Raw genomic sequence first — 15,545 nt, 5'->3', positions numbered from 1 at the left:
TTTGGATGTAATTACTGTTGTATAATTAACCTGTATGAGTTGCAAATGCAAAGAGTTTGCTCATTTCTTTTCTCATAATAATATCAGAAAGGCAATCAGCTCATTCAATCAACCAAGTTGTGCTGACATCAGACAGGATCAACCACAACAATTGATAGTAAATTTTTGGAAGAGATCATACTGATTGTGAAAACATCAATCATACAGTCTTGCCACACTCCCCACATCAATCTTAAAAATGATTTAATTGTTTAGAAACAGATATCCTAAAAGTGGAAAATGCTTCACTTCATTCTGGGACTTTTTCAAACTCCCTTAAAACTGCAATTGTTAAACCCCTGTTGAAAAAGAGCAATCTGAATAACACCATATTGAGCAACTACAGACCAACTTCAAATCTCCGTCATTGGCAAAATTATTGAAAAGGTTGTTTTTAACCTTAAACTCTAAGGAATATTTAGACAACTTTCAATCTGGTTTCTGACCACATCATAGTACAGAGAGCGCCCTCATAAATATAAATCAACGATATTTCACTAAATACAGATTCAGGCAAACTAACAGTGATGGTAATGCTTGATCTACAGTAAGTGCTTCATTTGACACTGTCGATCAAAGCATACTTTCTGATAGGCGGGAAAAACTGAGTTGGCCTGTTGATCATCAGTTGGTAGCATTAACCCTTTAGGCCTGAGCAAAAAAGTTTCTGGCTTGTATAGTCTGTGAGGTAAATTTTAGTATATTCTGTAGAAGTCTGAGGAGTAAAGCAGAAGATTATAGTGTGTGTGCATAAATACACTTACTATGTTTACTATGTTCTGAGAGCTGAGCAGCTTATTTTGATTTTCTCAGACACATCAATATAAGTGTGGAAAGGTCTCACACACACACTATACTCCATATAGAAGGCAGAAACTATGCTTTTTTGTAAAATGATAATTTTTTTGGATGAAAACATCCCCCACAGCAAACAAAGGTTGATATATAGGTGTACTGTATAATTTAGAAAAGTCATTACCGTAATATTTGGTTTTGGTTGTAGTGACATTGTAAAATGACAATCAATTATAGAAAGATATGAGGGTTTTTTTTATTTAATGTTTAAAAATATAAAGATATATTCGTGTACATATTTAAAAAATCTTTTGATTAAAGTTTTATTTTATTTTATTTATTAATTTAAAAGCAAATTGAATGTCTAACCGAATGAACCCCAGACATTTCCTCCAGGTCCTCTAGAGCAGTGTTTCCCAACCCTGTTCCTGAAGGCACACCAACAGTACACATTTTCAACCTCTCCCTAATCAAACACACCTGAATCAACTTATCATAACATCAGAAGAGACTCCAACACCTGAAGTTAATGGGTCAGAAAAGGGAGACATCCAAAATGTGTACTGTTGGTGTGCCTCCAGGAACAGGGTTGGGAAACACTGCTCTAGAGGGATCCCAAGGTGTTCCCAGGCAAGCAGACAGATATAGTCCCTCAAGTACGTTTTATAGGAACACTTCCCCAGGAAGGTGTTGTAGTGAATGATGCCCATGGAACGAATGGTGCCAATATTAACGTGAGACAACGAAAATACAAACGCAAACCTATTCTGACATTCCAATACTTAAGAGCTCAACTTTATCTGAAACAGTCAAGAGTAAGAGAAGAGCACGACGTGACCAGAAGAGGGCCCGCAAGACTCATAAACGGAGAGGAAGGGAGACGTTACCTCTCTCTGACCCTCATCTGTTCTTACCTTCTCCTGACCTCCTATCCTCTGAGTGCATGCAGCCCGCGCAGCTGACCCTGAAGACCTGAGACTCTGCTCGTGAAGGCGGGAGGTCTCATAGTCATCGTAAATTAAGGGTGTCTCTCATTGGAAAAACCTTGTGGAATGATTAAGGCCTTAAAAATAATCTAAATAATCTTAATAATGTGTAGAAGAGTGTTTGTATGTTGATTTATGTTCTAAGACGTGCCTATGGGACAGCTATAAATTTGTTCACATAAGACATGACCTATAAGTTTTGCTGAATAGTCTTGACTGAGTGGTCAGACCACATAATTAGTAGGTCATTAGTGATTTATAATTAGTGTTTTGATATATTAGGTAAAACCCAGATGATGTACGGGTAATTATATGCAGTATGTAAAGTCCTCACTAATATATGAAGTGTAGTTATGTGCATGATCTGATTTTGGAAGTATAAAAGCCGAACCAAACTGACCAGCTTTGCGCTTTCCGACTTCTGTATACTGAGTTTGGTTGCCCTTTATCCTCAACGGAGGATAAAGTAAGGATTTTGCTTCTGTCATTTGTCTTTTGTTTATTCTACTTTTTCACTGGATTTTATTTTATTACTTTTCTTCAACTGGAGTGGACATTGACTTCATTTTCCAGAACCCATCAAAGTTACCCTGTGTGGTAAAGTATGAATCTAATTTATTCTTTTGCAAAATACATTATAAAGACGATCCTTTAACTAAACCCTAGCTAAGAAATATAGCAAAGGGGGGATTCTGGTTTATCTTTGTTTAATTAGGGTGATTAAATAAAGGCGATCCAGCACAGTGTCCATGAGGCATCAGAAACAGATGTCCAAGCCAGCTGAACTGGCTTTTCTCACTTGTCTTCCCCAAATACTAGTGGTGTTTAAAGAAGAATTTGTGAAATATTTGAAGAAATTAGGAGAGATAAAAAGCCAAAAAGCAAGAAATTTGTATTCATCATTAAAGGATTTTGGTTTCATATTTTGAGAACTTCAACTCCCCTGCTAAGTTTTTTTTAATCATTTATTTTTTGTACATTTTTTTTTATTTATCTATATATGTTTATATTATTATTATTGAGTATGGAAAGATTGTGAATATATGTAAATTGATTGTTATCTTTTGTGTAATTCTAAAAAGCATTAATGCCTTTCTGTTTCCGTTCAAGAATTGTTGATAAAAAAAAGATGTTCCTCGAAGCCAAGAAAATCTTCTATAGCTCAACAGATAAGGGAGAAGAGCAGTCTAACAAGCTTTAATCTCTGAGTGTTAGATAAAATAAACAGTTTTTAAAATGGTGGCATTTACCCAGTGACACTTTTATTGCTTGTACAATATCAACCGTAGAAAGAAAAAAAAACACTAGCTCTGCATATTCCCTATCGACTGGAAAATGTTTTTGATTCTAGTCACCAGCAGATGGCAGTAATACACTGATAAGTGTGGCATGTCAAAAAATAGAAAGAAGAAGAACAGGACGGGAGGGACAGGATGATCGCTCAAAAAAAATTATGTTGGTATAAGTGTGGGACGATATGTTGCTATTTAATAACTTGTATATTCGATCAAATCTATGCATTTTACGCCTTGTCTTTGTGGTGTTTGGAGCTTGTGTTGCATTAATTTTGATTTGTCTTCCCTTCAAAATGACATGAGTTTTAGTATCGGATTTTACAGTATTTACTTTAAAAATGTATGCCCTGGCTTCAGAAAGTTATAAAGGACATTTACTGCTAAGAATGACATTCTGTGTCAAAGGTAACATTTCGTCATCAGCATTAGACCACGCTGAACTTCAGAACGTCATTACTGCAGGTAGTTATTTGAACGACAAGTTAACGTTAAATTATCTATATGAACGTTACATTCACATTTCGTAGTTTTAACATTCATTTCCTCTAGGTAAAATGTAAATAGATTGGATTTAAATAAGATTTCGTAGTTTTAAACACTTCCTTCCGCCTAGGTCTTGCACTTACGCAAGCTTACAAGTTAAACAAGTTGTAAACTTTTCGAGAAGTGAAGTGACATCATTTATTTAACTTTTGCCTTTTCAGTAATATTGTGACTAATCAGTTCATTACCACAGAAGAAAGAAACGTTTAATCTTATCGGACTACACCATGTTGGCACCTGTTAGGTAACGTAAATATTTCTTTTATGTCTTTAACAAAAGTTAACAAAATACTGTATGTATTTTTACAGCTACAGAATCATGAATTGACATTTTGTCGTTTAATTAATTCATTTATTTATTAAGTCTGTGATTGTGATTAAGTTAACATCATAATCTATGACATTGCGGCGGGAATATAATGGTTGATTTTACTAGCGTTTATAAAGCAACATTATTACAACTCACTTACCCTGATTGTTCGAAAGTCATGTATTCTAACTGTGTAGTGTGTAGCAAATGGGAAATTTTGCCTTTTCCACTCCATGACATTGATGAATAGTCACTGACTAACGTTAGTGTTAAAATAAAAGCAAAAGCACCATATATTTAATAAAAAATGGTCAAAGTCTTGTCTTAAATGGGGTTTTCAGAAGTGATATCATTGTTATTAAGTAAAAAAATAAAATAAAATTCTGAACAAGTCTTGACAACCACATGTTTGTGGCTGCGTGCTCCTGAGATGCCCAGTTTATTAGTCAAAGTCAGCTTTGATGTTGTCAATTCAATCACATGTACAATAAATACAATTATACATATAATATAATCTCAAAATATAAGTAAAAAACAATTGTAAACAACGTATTTACACTTAAGGGCACATGGCAATGAGTGCAAACCAGAGTTGTGCAGATGCTAAACAGTATATAATGCAAAAAGCTTGTAAATATTATCATATTTACCATATTTATCATAGGTATGATAAGGTAAGATAATATGATTAGGTAAATATGATTAAACATTTGTGAATCGATAATTTAGTCACAAATTACTTTGTCTTTGTGGATTTAAATAATTTTGCTTTTTGCTTTTTCTTAATCTTAGATTTGAATTGCATCATAAAACATCTGTTTTATAATGTCCTATACAGTCCAATTGCAGTGTAATATAAAAACATAGGCCCACTGTATACAGTAGTCAACATTTAAAGTGGATCACAGCATTTTAATAAAGTTATCCTAAAAGTATTCAACAACTCCTATTGTTGTACAAGGACAAAATTGAAAAACTTAAACAACCACTAATAAAAACCAATAAGCGTATTCACAACAGTGAGTCAAAGTGAAGATTTGTAAATAATTAAGACATTTGGGAAAACACTTTTCTGTCTTATTTATTTCTCCCTAGGACTGTGAGCACCACCAATGGGACAAGTCCACTGTTAACTGTTCAGCCTCGTCGAGGACTGGTTGACGAGAAGTTTCAGATTGTCATAACAAATTTACTTCCAAATCAAGAGGTAACGCTACACTCGCTACATCAGTCTGAAGATAAAGACTTCTGGGAGGCTTTTGGACACTATATCAGTGATGAACATGGAACAGTAACCGGTGTGTACAACAATGTCAAGCATGAGTCCACACTAAACATACTCCATACCAACTACCTTTCTATAGTGTGAAAAAACTGATCGATCAAGGCTTGACAACACTTTACACCTTGCTCCCTCATCCCCTTGCTTTTCTTGTCCTTTACTACATCCATTGCTTATAAAAATTCGGTTCATCGGTGCACATTTGGCTTAAATATACAGTCGGTAAAGAAGTGGATCTCATTTTGCAGAGCTGGTTTGATGACATCATTAGAAACAAGCCAACTTAAGCTTGAAAACTGTTTTTGTTGTTTAGCTTTTGTGGTTTGTTTTTCAAATTCAAGAGCAGAACTGTGTTTTAGTGAGTTATAATGTTGCAGTTTGCATAATGAGTGCATGGCGTTTGCAAATTGTATAAAACTCCGAGTTTGTTTAAGGTTTTGCTGAAATAGTACATTTTTTGTAATGGTAAAGCTGAATTTTCAGCAGCAATTACCCCAGTGTTTAATGTCACAATCCTTCATAAATGATTATATTATGCTGATATTGGGCTCAAGAAAAATGTAATATTATTTAATCATTATTATTATCATCATCAGTTAAAAATGAATGTGCTGCTTATCATTTTTAAGCAAACTGAGATGCATTATTCAAGAATCTTTGATGAATAGAAAGTTCAATGTTTAATTCTTCCTTTCACAACTAATATTACAGGTTTTTAAAACTTTAAAAAAAAAATTATATTTTTTATTTTACCAGCCTCAAACTTTAAACAGTAGTAGTATATATATATATATATATATATATATATATATATATATATATATATATATATATATATAAAATCTACAAAGATCCATGATACACCATGCTCACCAATTTGCAAATTGGTAGGTTGCCAAATTGTAATTAGTTTTGTCAAGTTCTTAATCAACTTGCATTATGTTAAATTACCTGCTTTGACTAATTGAAGATCATATTAAAGTCACTTTAGCAATGAATAACAATTGTATATATCCTGTTGAAATAGTGGCAAAAGATGAAAGTTTGGGAGGCACATATGAAGGCACAGAGCAGATGGGTTTGCTGTGGAGCCTGAGGCCTGTACCAGGAAGTCGATCAGCTCTCCGGTAAGTTAAAATGATAGTGTACAAAATTTAAATACATTTTGTTCCTAATGAATTCAAATTGTGCGATTTAAGTTTAAGTAATTACTTTTTTTGCATATTCATCCACTAATCCTTCGGGTCTCTTCATTTAAGGTTGCGCAAGACAAATGTACTCACACCGTTGGTAGTTAACATTTCAGTCTACAGTGGGCATCTGTCTCAAGGATTCAGTAAGACCCCAGTGCTGGCCATGACTGTCACAGAGCGCTGGTACGCGGCACCAGGTGTACAGAGGGTGAACATAAGAGAGAACGGAGTTCGAGGAACTTTATTTCTTCCCCCAGGTACACACACAGGAGAGGTGGTACACTTGTAGTAATATAAGAGAAAAATTATCTTCTGCAACTTTACAACCAACTTTTTAAAACAGTTGGATGATTTAAATGCACAATATTTACTTGCCTTTAATGTTCAGGTTATTTTAGTGTACAGACTTTTGTTAGTTATCAGCACTAGCTACTAGTGTACACGAAAAAAATCACAGTAAGAGCTTAAAGATATGACACAAGGCATAAACGTGGATTAAACGCTTATATCAAGCAGTCTACATGTGTTTGTTGCTTCATTACAAACATGCACAGCAAGTTTCAATAGATACTATTAAACACACCTTACGCCTTTTTGGGGTGGCGCTGAATAAATTTATAATCCGTATATCCTTCAATGCACTGCAGTTCTCTCAATGCAAAATGTTGTCAATTGCTTAGCAGCACATAGAAACAATTCGCAAGACCATTGTGCGCCTGGCTTTATTGTGCTACCTGCGTCTCTTGTTTTCAAAATAAGAGTCCCACACACATAGTAAGTTTAAAATATGCCTAGACACACTTAAAAATAAGGTAACAATCTGTCTTTTGGCAGCTCATGCAGGTCCATGTGATGTAGGACGTGACCTAAAGTGTATGCAAATGTTGAGCTAATGAAAATCCCATGTGCAATATAATCTGATAGGCCTATTTTTACCTAATGTTTGGGATTTACATGAGAATGAGGAAACAATGGCGTTTAAGGCTCATGGTGTGGCCATTTCTACACTTATCATTCAGCTAGGCCTAGGTATTTTAGAGGCCAGATTTTTTATTATATAGCACCACCAGATACAGATTAACACCAGTAATATAGGGTATATTCACAGGGACTTTTAAATTTGAATAAGCTAGCTCAAGCGCTTTCGGTAAATGGTGATTCCATTATAATATTACCGTGTTTAAGTTTAAGATTCGTTTAAATGTATTAATTTTCACTGCCTGACTGAGATACCATATGACGCATGTCTTAAGTCACAGACAAGAAGCACTATTTTAAAATTCATTGTTCCACGTCATGTCTTAATAATACTGTGGTAAAATAAATTTGGGTATTTTTAATGGAGTTTTTGCACTCGCCTGCTGCTCCTAACAGTGCTTGCATTTAAACACCCTAATCTCATTTTACAATTGAACAACTAAATGGGTGCTGAAGTCTATTTAACTGATTATATTTTAATTAAATTACATTATCAATGATGTAAAAGGAACCTTATTAATTTGAAAATAGTCCTACACCTTTCAATGGACGTTTAACAAAAAAAAAGATTTTTGCAATTTTTCTTTTTAAAATATCTTTAGAAAAACTTTAATTAAGACAAAGCAGTGACATAAATTATTTTTCAACCTAAACAGTCTGCCATAAAAAAAAGGATGTGTCACTTTTCCATTTCATCACAACTTTAAATGCAGTAAAACTAACTTCACTAAATAACCTGATGTGTGTGTGCTTTTAGGTCCTGGGCCATACCCAGGTGTGCTGGACCTATGGGGAGGAGGTGGCGGTTTGGTTGAATATCGTTCTGCCTTGCTTGCATCTCATGGCTTTGCATCCATGGCACTTGAATACCTTTCTCCCGATGAGCTGAGAACGGCTGATGTTGATGTCTCATATTTTGAGGTACATTTTGAATTTGGTCTCCTAATGTGATCGTGACATCCTTGTTTTTCTGCTTTATTTTGTCATTTCATTTGCTATAGTATTTCATTTGACTTTGTATGTGTGTACATCTACATATTTCCTCTAGAATGCATACCAGATACTGAAAAATCATCCAAAGGTACAGAAGGACAAGATGGCGATGCTTGGGTTGTCTTTTGGAAGTGCCATCACATTCAGTATGGCTGCCTACTCCACGATCATAAAGGTTTATTTAACTACACACAAAGTATAGTAAGCTGCATTTTGAATAAAGCTTTTTAGTATTTAAATGTACTTCTACTGTCTTGTAGCCCCAGTGTTGTGTGTGTATCAGTGGAAGTCATGTGGTTCCTGTTGATAAATCCCTCTTTGAAGTCTTTGAGGAGATAAAAAAGTAAGTGAATGCTAAACATTTATTTACAGTCTGACTGAGCTTCATCTAAAGAGAGTAATGCTGGGTCTCATTCCTCCATACAACGCATGAAGTAACCAGCTGTTAACATCTCCTAAGTGATCTAGGTAGATCCATCACATTGATGACCAAGCAATGACAGACTTGGCCATCTGACCAATCTGAGCAGAGTCACTTCGATAAAGGAGTTATGAATTAGAGAGGCTGAATCTTTAAATGAATTGTTTGAGACTTTTTGAGAAATTAGGTTATAAAAAAATAACAATGTTCATTGCAGAAATATGGATAAGGTACGTGTGAATGAGGATAACCATGTAATACAAAGAGGCATGATCCTGCCGATTCCCTCAGACCCGGCTCAGAAAATAGATGTGAGTAAGACTTGCTACAAATTTGTACATACAGTTGAAGTCAAAATTATTATCCCTGCTGTTTTTTTCTTATTCAAATATTTCCCAAATGAAGTTTAACAGAGCAAGGAATTCTTCACAGTATTTCCAATATTACTATTATGTTTAGAAGAACTGTGTTAATCCTCTTTCTGTTAAACAGAAATTGAGGAAAAATATTTATAGTGGGGCTAATAATTTAGAAGGGCTAATAATTCTGACTTCAAGTGTATACAGAGATTTCTTTTCAGTTTTTTGAGGTTTTTTATAAATATTAGATGCATTTTTAATGCAGGTTGGGAGAATAAAGTGTCCTGTTATGTTGGTGAATGGCGGTGATGATCAGAACTGGGCTTCTGTTGAATCTGCTCAAGATGTGAGTCATATACATCATCAGTCAAATTGAATATATACAATGCACAGTATAAATAAGAATTTTGAAAATTAATATTTTGACCTATTTCTCAGTGTATATAGACAATATATTTTGGTGCATTTAAACAAAACAGTTATATTAATTAAAATAACTGTGTGTTCACCAAACATCTTTAGGAATAGAAAGATAATACATTTAAATTCAAATGGGTTTATTTTTATGTTCTTGATGGGTGTCGATGTAGCGTAATTTGGTTCTGCATTACATCAACTGTGATGTTTTAACTGACAAAATAAACAAAACTGAGCTGCAAAAAAAGTTATGATTATAAACAGTATATATAATAACTAAAAATTTAGTTCTCCTGATTTTTCCTCTTTATTAAATTTTTATTTAATATGTTTTTCTAACATATTCATTGGGGTGTATTAATTCTTGTATTGTGATCTTTAGTTTTAGGAGGAACTGACTAATCTAATGTATATACACAAATTTCTTTGTATAGAATTCTTAATATATATTATTATGCTTATATATATATATTGGTTTCTTTAAAAATAGGTAAAAAATACCCGAAAATTAGAAATAATGTTTCCTGGGACAGGAAAAAAAAACTAAAATTATTCTTGTACATTTTTAAGCACATTTTCTTTTCTTTTTCATTGTATTTTTCTTTCATTTAGACTGATTTGATGCATTCATTAGTGGAAAAAACTTAAAAGATGGTTCATGCAAATTTAAGTTCCTATCATAATTTACTGACCCTTATTTCATCCCTATCCTCTATAAATCTGTTCTTCTGCAGAAAACAAAAACCATATTCTGAGGAATATCTGTACCGATACAGTAATGTTTACCGTTGACTTCCACAGTATCAGCAAACAAATGGCTGTGGAATTAATCTATACCTTTTGTTTTCTTGAAAAATTATTTTATAGTTGAGCCATCCCTTTAATATGTGGTATTAATCTGGACCAGCAGGTGCCACTGTCAGTATCAACACAAAATCTAATGCTAAAGATACAGTACATACGTCCAGAAACACATCTAAAGAAAACATTCGGGGAGAAAAAAAATGGCTGACTGTTCATGTGACTATTTGCTTTATGTTTGCTTTTTATTTAAACTCTTAGAAGTCTTTCAAATGCTTTCTGTGACTGTTTGTATTAAAATGATGTACAGGCTGTCTGTAATAAAGGGATAGTTCAATTGAGTCATCATTTACTCGCCCTTCACTTGGTCCAAAGCTTTTCAATTTTGGGTGAACTATCACTTTAACTGCTGTGGGTGGATCTTCAAATCAGGCTATTTTTAAAAACTGAATCAACTTATTCTCTAAAATAAATAAACTTAAAAGATTCATATAAACTACTCTTGATAAGCTGGCAGGAAAAGCTAGAATGGACCTCAAGTAATATCGAAATATTGATATTGATATCGTTTTTTTGATATATCGAAAAAACTGTAAATATATACAGTTTTCAGTGAGCATTACCTTGAAATTACACAAGTAGACTTCACATGTATGTTCTCACCTGTGATTCAAATGTCCTGATGCAATTTGGAGCCTTGATACGGATGTTTTACACCCAGATAGAGATGATGATGGAGAAAGCAGGAAATCGACACTTGCTGACTGTCTTGACGTATCCAGACGCTGGTCATCTGATTGAACCTCCATACACACCTCACTTCAGAGCAACTAACTTCATCCTTCAAGAAATGAAGGAGAAAAGTAAGCATGCATGATCCATTACATCTTTTCATATGCACATTTTAGTTGCATTTCATTTAAACCTTCATTCAAAAGAACTGAAACAATTCATTTGAAACATTACGTTTACAAATATTCCATTTACAAAGTGTAGACTGAGTGAGAGGTAAGTTTGACTTGGTACTTAAATTTTTTTATTCGTCATGAAAATAACATTAGACTTGGTATTTTAATGTGACATTAGTACAAATAAGCATATATTTGGCCAAAGCTCTTTTGATTTCACTGTTTTGTTCCTCCAGATTATTTTATTTTTCATATTATGCACAGTACAGTAATATTAAGTGGAGACATGCACATACAGTATACACAAGCACAAATGCACATAAGCATGTTAAAGCACACAAATGCACATAAGCATTTGTAGCTCTGCCCTCTTTAAAAAGTGCTCTGGGAGCACAACTTCATTTGAATTTAAAGCGGCAGTCATCAAAATGGCACAATCAGAATAATAAATATTTAGGTTCATTATAGCCTGAAAGGGGTGATTTCAGGGTGCTTTCACACTAGCACTTTTGGTCTGCACCCGGGTTCGTTTGACATCAAGAGTATGTTTAGCTAGTGTGAACTCTGATGCGCACCCGTGAACCTTACCCGTGTCCACCTGAAAGAGGTGGTATGGGGTACTGTTTGTGAGAACTCTGGTACATAATAGGTCTCCTTTAACACGTCCAAAATATTGCTGCAAAAAGACGTTTCTCGGTTGGTTTGGATTATTCTTTGTCTGCTGAAAGTAATGTTCATTTCAAGTACATTTTTGACATTCATTCAATGGATTAACTTGGTGGAGAATAATGTCACCTAATTTAGTTGTTCATTAAAACAATGAACTGATTACAGTTTAAAAATGTTTATAGTTTAAAGTTATAATTTACCCAAAAATTAACATTCAGAATTATCCACACTCTGAGATTCTTTCTTCTGTTGATCACAAAGGATATTTTGAAGAATGCTGAAAACCAGTAGACATTTACTTCCTATTGGATCTTCCATATTTCATGTAAGGCATTATGGGGTGTATGAAAATGGTTATAGGATTAGTATATTTAAATGGATGTTTCTGCCAAAAAATGAAAATGTACCCATGTCCTATTATCTATGTCTAATGGATAAAGTGTTCAACACATTCTTCAAAATGTCTTGTTTTATGTTCAACAATAAAAAAGAAACTCAGACATGTTTGAAATGTGGAAGGAGAGTAAAGAATGTCAATTTTCATTTTTGGGTGAACCATTTCTTTAAATCTTCTAAAATGTGCATGTATCTGTTTGAATGTACATCTAAATGCATGTTGTTTTGTTGTTTCTGCAGTTGTCATGCTGTGGGGTGGACAAACTAAACCACATGCATACGCTCAAGAGGACTCATGGGAGAAGATTTTAGCATTTTTTCAGGAACACCTCTACAGTTCAAGCTTAAAGGCCAAACTGTAGTTCCGCCATGTGAGACTGTGATATATGAGAGCAAGTTCATTTCAAAATGCCTTTAAATGCAATGGTTATGTAGCCAACACTTGATGTTACATTACACTTTGCTATCTGTATTGAAAAAAGAGGATCTTAAGTATACTTTATATAATACACTTAAAGTAGACATATCCCATAATGCAATAATTATTATAATAAATACATATTATAGAAAATGCATCATTATTAAATAATATCACTAAAGGTATTAGTATTGATGTTTGCTGGGAAAGACACACTTGACGAACACATTTCCTTCATTTTGTACCCACAATCCACCTCTTTATAAGAATGCTTTGGGGAAAAATGTTTTAGATTTCATTAATTTATTTTGACTTGTGATTGACAAGAAATAATGTCTATTTTATAAAGTATCATAATTATTTCTGTATTAAACAAAACATTAAGTGTGCATGCCAGATGTTCAAATATTTGGCTGTATTTGCAACACTTGTTTTATTTGTATTAACAGTGAATATCTGAATAGATTTAATGGATGCACAGAGATATGATTTTCATGGTATTTTTGGATGTAGTTAACTATTCTGCCATGTCTTATTTGATGTTTTTACACAGATCAGTTGTGGATGAATAAATATGCTGTATTAAAGATTCAAAAATCTAAACAAAAAAAGTTACAATTGTTTTCACTTAGAAAAGTCACTATGTAAAAACAGCTGCTTTTGGTGGCAGTCCCATTATAAAATGACGATACTAAGAAACGGGGGGGGGGAATATGTTAATTTATACAATTTATTTAATATTTAAAAAAAAACATGCTGGATAAGTTGGCGGTTCATTCCGCTGTGGTGACCCCTGATTTTTTTGAAGGGACTAAGCCAAAAAGAAAATTTATAAAAATGGTGTAAATATGTTTTATTTCTTCATTAATCATGTATGAAGTAAATAAAGTCTATTTTTACAGATTATTTTTAAAAGTTTTGTAGTTAGTTAATAGCCTACTACACTGGTGGTGGTGTGGAGAGACCCCCCTCATGATTGTGAAGCGCTTTGGGTGTATTGACATACACAATAAATATGCTATATAAATACATATTACATTACATTACATTGTCAGTAATAAGTGGCTATGCTGGACAAAAGTTTCTCATGATTATTTGTTCAGGAAAACAAAATAATGTTTTACAATATAAATGTTTCTAAATTATTTTTGTGTCTTGATATAGGGCATGTTGTCAGTTTAGCAATCCATCAACCCATTCATGTACTGTATCTACAGTATCCTGTCGTCTGAATGTGAACTAATGGAAGAAAACATGAAATACGCCAAATAGAGCGTTTAGCAAAAAAATAAATAAAAATATTTCGAAAGACTCAGAAACTGGCCCTTTTACAACATTCTTTCGTCCTCTTTTCACGTAACAAAGTTTCAGTTTTAAAGGCGTATTGTTGTCATACCCAGAAAACAGTTTGGGGTTGTTTTGAACCGCCTATGATTACCGAGTGACTTCGAGCTCGCACCCTAAAAATCATATCTATAATAAAGTTATGCCGCCCCAAACTGCGGTCTTGGCACACGGAGATCTGAGACATTGCCAGAGAGTTTGGCGGGGCGCAGTGTTTGTAGCGGCACTGCATGCGTAAATCACTGTTGTTTAATATCATGGGCGGGAGCTTCTCTTCTCCCATGATCCACAGACTCAGTTCTTCAGCTCTGGAAAACACTGCTGAGAACAAGCAAAACGATGAGGCTTTTCCACACTACAGCTCTTGTCATATGTAAGTTTGTTTATCATTATTATTCTTCTATTTTCGACCTGAAAATGGTCACTCCCTGTGGTTTTCGTTTGATAAAGATGTTTGACTTGGAAGTTTGATAGCTTGTTATTGTTTTTCGGTGTTTTAGGTTGCTTGGTTTTATATTGGCATGAGTACAGTTATTGTAGAATTTTATTTTTTGGTGCTTTGAGTTTATAAACTTTTTTAAAACTTAATATTTTCACATTTTAAATATAATTGGTCTGAGGGGGGAACAGCTTGTTTGCTACATATGCCCTTTTTTTGTATTAGTCCTCTAGAAGTATTGTGAAACGTTATGTTGTCCAAAATTGGTGTTCATTATAAATTTAAGTTTGGGGTTACATAGTGTCAGGTTTTGGTTTCCAGAAGTTGGTGTGGATCTCATCTGGTTTCCCGCATGCCACATTCAAATTTATCGGTTCAATAAGCATTCACATGTGGTATTCATTTCAATAATTAGAAACAGCCTCGGCTCTTACCAAAAGCCAAAATCATTAACCATGTGAATATTTCACACAGTTTCAGGGGTGTAATAGATTACACATTCAAAATTAAAATGTAAAGTTAACTGTCTTGGTCTTTGAAGGAAATCTCAGGCTTGTTGTCACAAGGATTATAATACAGTATCTGTATAAGATTATTCATCAAAATCCAAACACAGAAGCTTACTTTATTTAGCAGTGGTTTTTTTGGGTTTTGCTATTGTCATGTTGTTACACGACTTTATTTATTCTATGAGTTATTCTCTCTCTCTCCTGTGTGTCTATCTATTTATCTACTGACCTATCCATCCATATTTTCATCTATATATATTTTTTTTTTCAATTAATAATGTCTATCCATCCATCCATTTACCGCTTCACATCCCTATATTCATATACTTATGCATCTATCCATCTATTCATGCATCCAACTTCTCAATTTCTCTATGTTTTTATCTATCCACCCATCCATAAATACGTCTTCATCCTTTCATCCATTTCTCTATCAAGCCATGTATAGTC

The 15,545-nt window shown here is 33.7% G+C and overlaps 2 protein-coding genes across 4 annotated transcripts in view; both read left to right on the top strand.

Moving 5' to 3' along the window:
- The first annotated feature begins 3,225 nt into the window (after nucleotides 1-3,225).
- acot18 (acyl-CoA thioesterase 18) lies at nucleotides 3,226-13,709 on the top strand. Of its 3 annotated transcripts, none has more exons than XM_056455488.1 (12): nucleotides 3,226-3,275; nucleotides 3,820-3,902; nucleotides 5,064-5,266; nucleotides 6,278-6,377; nucleotides 6,510-6,700; nucleotides 8,179-8,342; nucleotides 8,470-8,589; nucleotides 8,675-8,757; nucleotides 9,053-9,146; nucleotides 9,460-9,540; nucleotides 11,134-11,275; nucleotides 12,626-13,709. In XM_056455488.1, the coding sequence occupies exons 2-12, from the start codon at nucleotides 3,886-3,888 to the stop codon at nucleotides 12,745-12,747; spliced, it is 1,317 nt and encodes a 438-aa protein (XP_056311463.1). In that variant the 5' UTR covers nucleotides 3,226-3,275; nucleotides 3,820-3,885; the 3' UTR covers nucleotides 12,748-13,709. The 3 variants fall into 3 exon arrangements, with proteins under 3 accessions (XP_056311463.1, XP_056311462.1, XP_056311464.1); XM_056455487.1 differs by having other exon boundaries at nucleotides 3,232-3,577; XM_056455489.1 differs by lacking the exon at nucleotides 3,820-3,902 and having other exon boundaries at nucleotides 3,232-3,275.
- A 598-nt stretch (nucleotides 13,710-14,307) lies between these two features.
- Nucleotides 14,308-15,545, top strand: part of lamb1b (laminin, beta 1b) — a 51,363-nt gene continuing 50,125 nt past the window's right edge. The window contains exon 1 of the mRNA XM_056455461.1: nucleotides 14,308-14,520. Within this exon, the coding sequence (XP_056311436.1) occupies nucleotides 14,487-14,520 (34 nt within the window). The 5' untranslated portion in view covers nucleotides 14,308-14,486. The remainder of the gene's footprint in view (nucleotides 14,521-15,545) is intronic.

The sequence above is a fragment of the Danio aesculapii genome, chromosome 4 (genome assembly GCF_903798145.1).
Source record: "Danio aesculapii chromosome 4, fDanAes4.1, whole genome shotgun sequence".
Classification (NCBI taxonomy): Eukaryota; Metazoa; Chordata; class Actinopteri; order Cypriniformes; family Danionidae; genus Danio; species Danio aesculapii.
This window is presented reverse-complemented; position numbering and strand designations above follow the sequence as displayed.

What these genes read in the sequence shown, in the direction of transcription:
- acot18 (XM_056455488.1), top strand. An exon ending in TGAACATGGAACAGTAACCG is followed by an intron (nt 5,267 to 6,277) that starts GTGTGTACAACA and finishes CTGTTGAAATAG; the next exon opens with TGGCAAAAGATGAAAGTTTG. An exon ending in TTGATGTCTCATATTTTGAG is followed by an intron (nt 8,343 to 8,469) that starts GTACATTTTGAA and finishes TATTTCCTCTAG; the next exon opens with AATGCATACCAGATACTGAA.